This window comes from Carex rostrata, chromosome 5 (assembly GCF_964058835.1).
Source record: "Carex rostrata chromosome 5, lpCarRost1.2, whole genome shotgun sequence".
Lineage (NCBI taxonomy): Eukaryota > Viridiplantae > Streptophyta > Magnoliopsida > Poales > Cyperaceae > Carex > Carex rostrata.
This window is the reverse complement of record NC_135922.1, coordinates 6,907,554-6,910,954: the sequence shown is the minus strand read 5'-3', so window position 1 is coordinate 6,910,954 and position 3,401 is coordinate 6,907,554. Positions and strand designations below refer to the sequence as shown.

Here is a 3,401-nt window from a genome sequence, read left to right as displayed (position 1 = left end):
TAATAAGTTTTATAGGGAGAAATACGTAATTTCAAAGTTTTTGAGTATTCATGAATTTCCCCCAAAATTAAACATTAATTTTTATGCAAGCAAAACCTTCAAGTTTGTATGTAGTACCGTGTATCTATTGATGATTTTAACCAACTCTGTCCTCATTTAGGTTATTAATTACGAAATATACTAATATCCTTCAAATAAATTGTAAATATCTATAGATATTTATTGGCAATAACTTAAAGGTCACACATCGATATTTTTATCGTCTGATCTTATTAAAGTAGAAATTTTGGGATTATATTCATTTCTTTCGTACGCCCAAATTTTGAGATCCATCATATATGCTGCTTTATTTGGACCTTCCTCTGGATAATGACCGCTTCCCATAGAAGTACCTGTGTCATTATCTTCATATGCCACAAAAGCCATAAATTGAACATTCTCTGCTTTGTTATCCAAATCTCCAAGAGTCCCATTCTCCCACCATCCTATTATTGACCTTGTACCGAAATCTTCTCGGGATACAGTCCAAAGTAATGTATCTACATCCTTTACATATATTAGTAAAAGACATAAACAGTTAAAAAAGATGATAGACACCAATTAGCATGCAAAAAGGTTTAAAAAAAATGTCAGTGTTACCTGTTTTATACTAAGTGTGATAGAACGATCTTCTCCATCATACTGAGAAAGTGGAACGACAGCTTGACCCGGATAAAGCGCCACTGATGAATTAGCAAGAATAAAAGCCGGACTACAATTATCCATGTTGTAGCATGCATAATCTCTAGAAGCATCTGCCTACAAATTAACAAAACAATAATCAATTTTGATTTAAATCAATTTCTATGTATATGAAGAAGAAAATAACTCATTAGAAACCATTAATCTAAATAAAAGGAATTGATAATAAACTTACATTCGCCGATGTAAAGAATCGCAAATCGGTGTTATTATATAACTTGGGAAATACCTGCCCCAACAAAATGTTAGAACATGTTAAAACATTAATTATTTTTAAGTACTATATTGTGATTAATTAAGAACAAATTAAAACATAACTGAATTTGATCAAACTAAAATGACAATGAAATTTGTAATAGAAAATGCGATTTGTTCTATGTAAAACTATATCTACGTACGTTATATTCTATTATTTGTAATCAAAATTTGAAACTCTATAAATGGCTAATATTTGTGGCAATTCTAGATAGAGATGGACAAGATACATAAACATAAAACACTGATAATATATACAACAATTGCAAATTATTTCATAAACTGTGTAATTTTGAAACTGAGTTTTAAATATTCTATAGTGATGATACTTTGATGAAATATCACGTTTTTTCTTAAAGCACCTTAGTAATCAAACTATAATAATTTATGGCAAATTAAGTTTTCTATTACTTTTATGCAAAAAAGTAAAGAAAATGTCAATTCAGAACTATCACATGCATGAAGTCCCGTTTTTAACAATCTAACACGGGTTCCCTCCAAACTTAAAAGATTTATTGAGACTTCATAGCGAGAATTCGGATTCATTTGAGGGACACCCCATGCACTAATTTTGGCTTGAGCACCGTAATATTCTCCTGGAAATGTTCGATAACCAGCATGCTAGAGAATCGAAACAAAAAGAAAATCAGAAAAAAAAAACTCTGAGAAAAATAAATAGTATATAACAATAAAAATAAAACTTATGCTTACATGCAATCTATATCCGATTGTAATTTTACATGACAGTAACAACAAAACAAAAATGATATTGAGAGCCATAAAAAAGTATGTCGACCACCTTAAAACCAAATGCTTTAACCATAGAATTAGGTTAGGTTGATATATATATATAGGAAACATTAATAGTTTTCTGGATATTTTGATCGCTATAATTCCGATTTATTGCTATTTACTTATTTTGCACAAAATCCAGCTATGCAAAAGATTTGGTTTGTCGTCTCTTAGAGATGAATATAAATAGTGATATTTTTATGGCTACGATATCTGATGCATCAGTTCTTGTTGTTGCTCGTCAGCCTTATCAAAATTATATCTAAAAGATAATAACGCTAACGCAAATAAAAACAAAAACGATATTGTACGTGACATTTACCATCACCTGAAAAAAACGCAAGCGATGCCATAGAACGCGCAGCGATGACACTCCGTCAATCACACTTACCATCGGTTGCCAAACAAAAGCGATGGCGTTGGGTATGTCCCACCCGATGGCCGAACAACCACTGCCGATGGTATATTGATTAACGCCATCTGTTTTGAGCCGATGACAGTGTATAGACATTTCCTATCGGGTCAATAAGAATCAGTTCGGAACCAGATGACATAACGCGATTGCAACCGATATAAAAGTTTTTTTTTGTAGTAGTGTAAGGATCAATTCGTCGATGTCGTAGCCAGTGGACAAGGCTAGCTACCGTGACATCCATGCCTGAGCTTGACTCCGCTAAGGGAATGATGGTGTCACCCAGGTCGGTGCCACAGTACTGCTGCACCTTCCTCACCATTTCATCTTGGAGCGGTTGGGTTTTTAAAGTTCGTCGGCCAGCTCCTCCTTGATAGCGGCAATCAGTTTGGGGCTGTTTTTGGCACATGCACTGTGTTTTACTTTCTTGCCTCTCTTCTTTCTAGCCTTCTTTGGTGCATGAGTTGTAGGTGCTGGACGTGCTGGACGCTCGGAGATGCGAGCACTCTGGCTCGGGGTCGGCGCATCTGGTTTCTGAATTTTTTTGGCCCGCCCATCAACGTTGGGCGATGCCCTATCCGCTCTCCTGCTAGCACCGCTGTCCTGTGGCAGCAGGGGGTCACTTGGGTTGTCGGATCCAGCGGATCCGTTAGGCTCATCAGATCCGGTATCAAAACCCCAGTTGCGGCGAGTGCTATAACTAGTTGGAAGACTACAAATTATATTAATATTGAGATGCTTAACAAGTGTAGTTCAATGCTGAATGTTTCCTTTTCAATATCTTAAAATATCTGATAAAGAGAGTCAATCTATGACTTTTTACAACTATCTATAATAGAATGAATCAGTGTTGTAAATAACAGTATGCGGTCGTCGGATATAAATGGTACTGCCAAGTAATTGATCGAGAATAATCAGAAATAATCGGTCATAATTGAAAATAATCAGTAATCTATCAATTAGTCGAAAAATTCATAACGATTTGATTACCGCCAACGACTAATCAGCCGATTTATCGACCTACACACGTTTTTTACAACACTGGAATGAACATCATGGTCGCATTTTATTTTGGATCAAGTTTTAACGGATAAATACAACATTTAACCTAAACAATATATCTAACAGAATAAATATCATGTTCACATTTAACCAAGGTTCTACATAGCGTTTTTTATTTTTATAAAAATTATATCATACA

General features: G+C 34.6%; 1 protein-coding gene across 1 annotated transcript; it reads right to left on the bottom strand.

The window, feature by feature from the left end:
• Nucleotides 1-240: 240 nt before the first annotated feature.
• LOC144553772 (protein neprosin-like) lies at nt 241-2,522 on the bottom strand. The gene is made up of 7 exons (XM_078301971.1): nt 2,433-2,522; nt 2,180-2,302; nt 1,708-1,809; nt 1,456-1,617; nt 917-970; nt 640-798; nt 241-546 (listed from the first exon to the last, which is right to left on the bottom strand). The coding sequence occupies exons 1-7, from the start codon at nt 2,520-2,522 to the stop codon at nt 241-243; spliced, it is 996 nt and encodes a 331-aa protein (XP_078158097.1).
• Nucleotides 2,523-3,401: the final 879 nt, after the last annotated feature.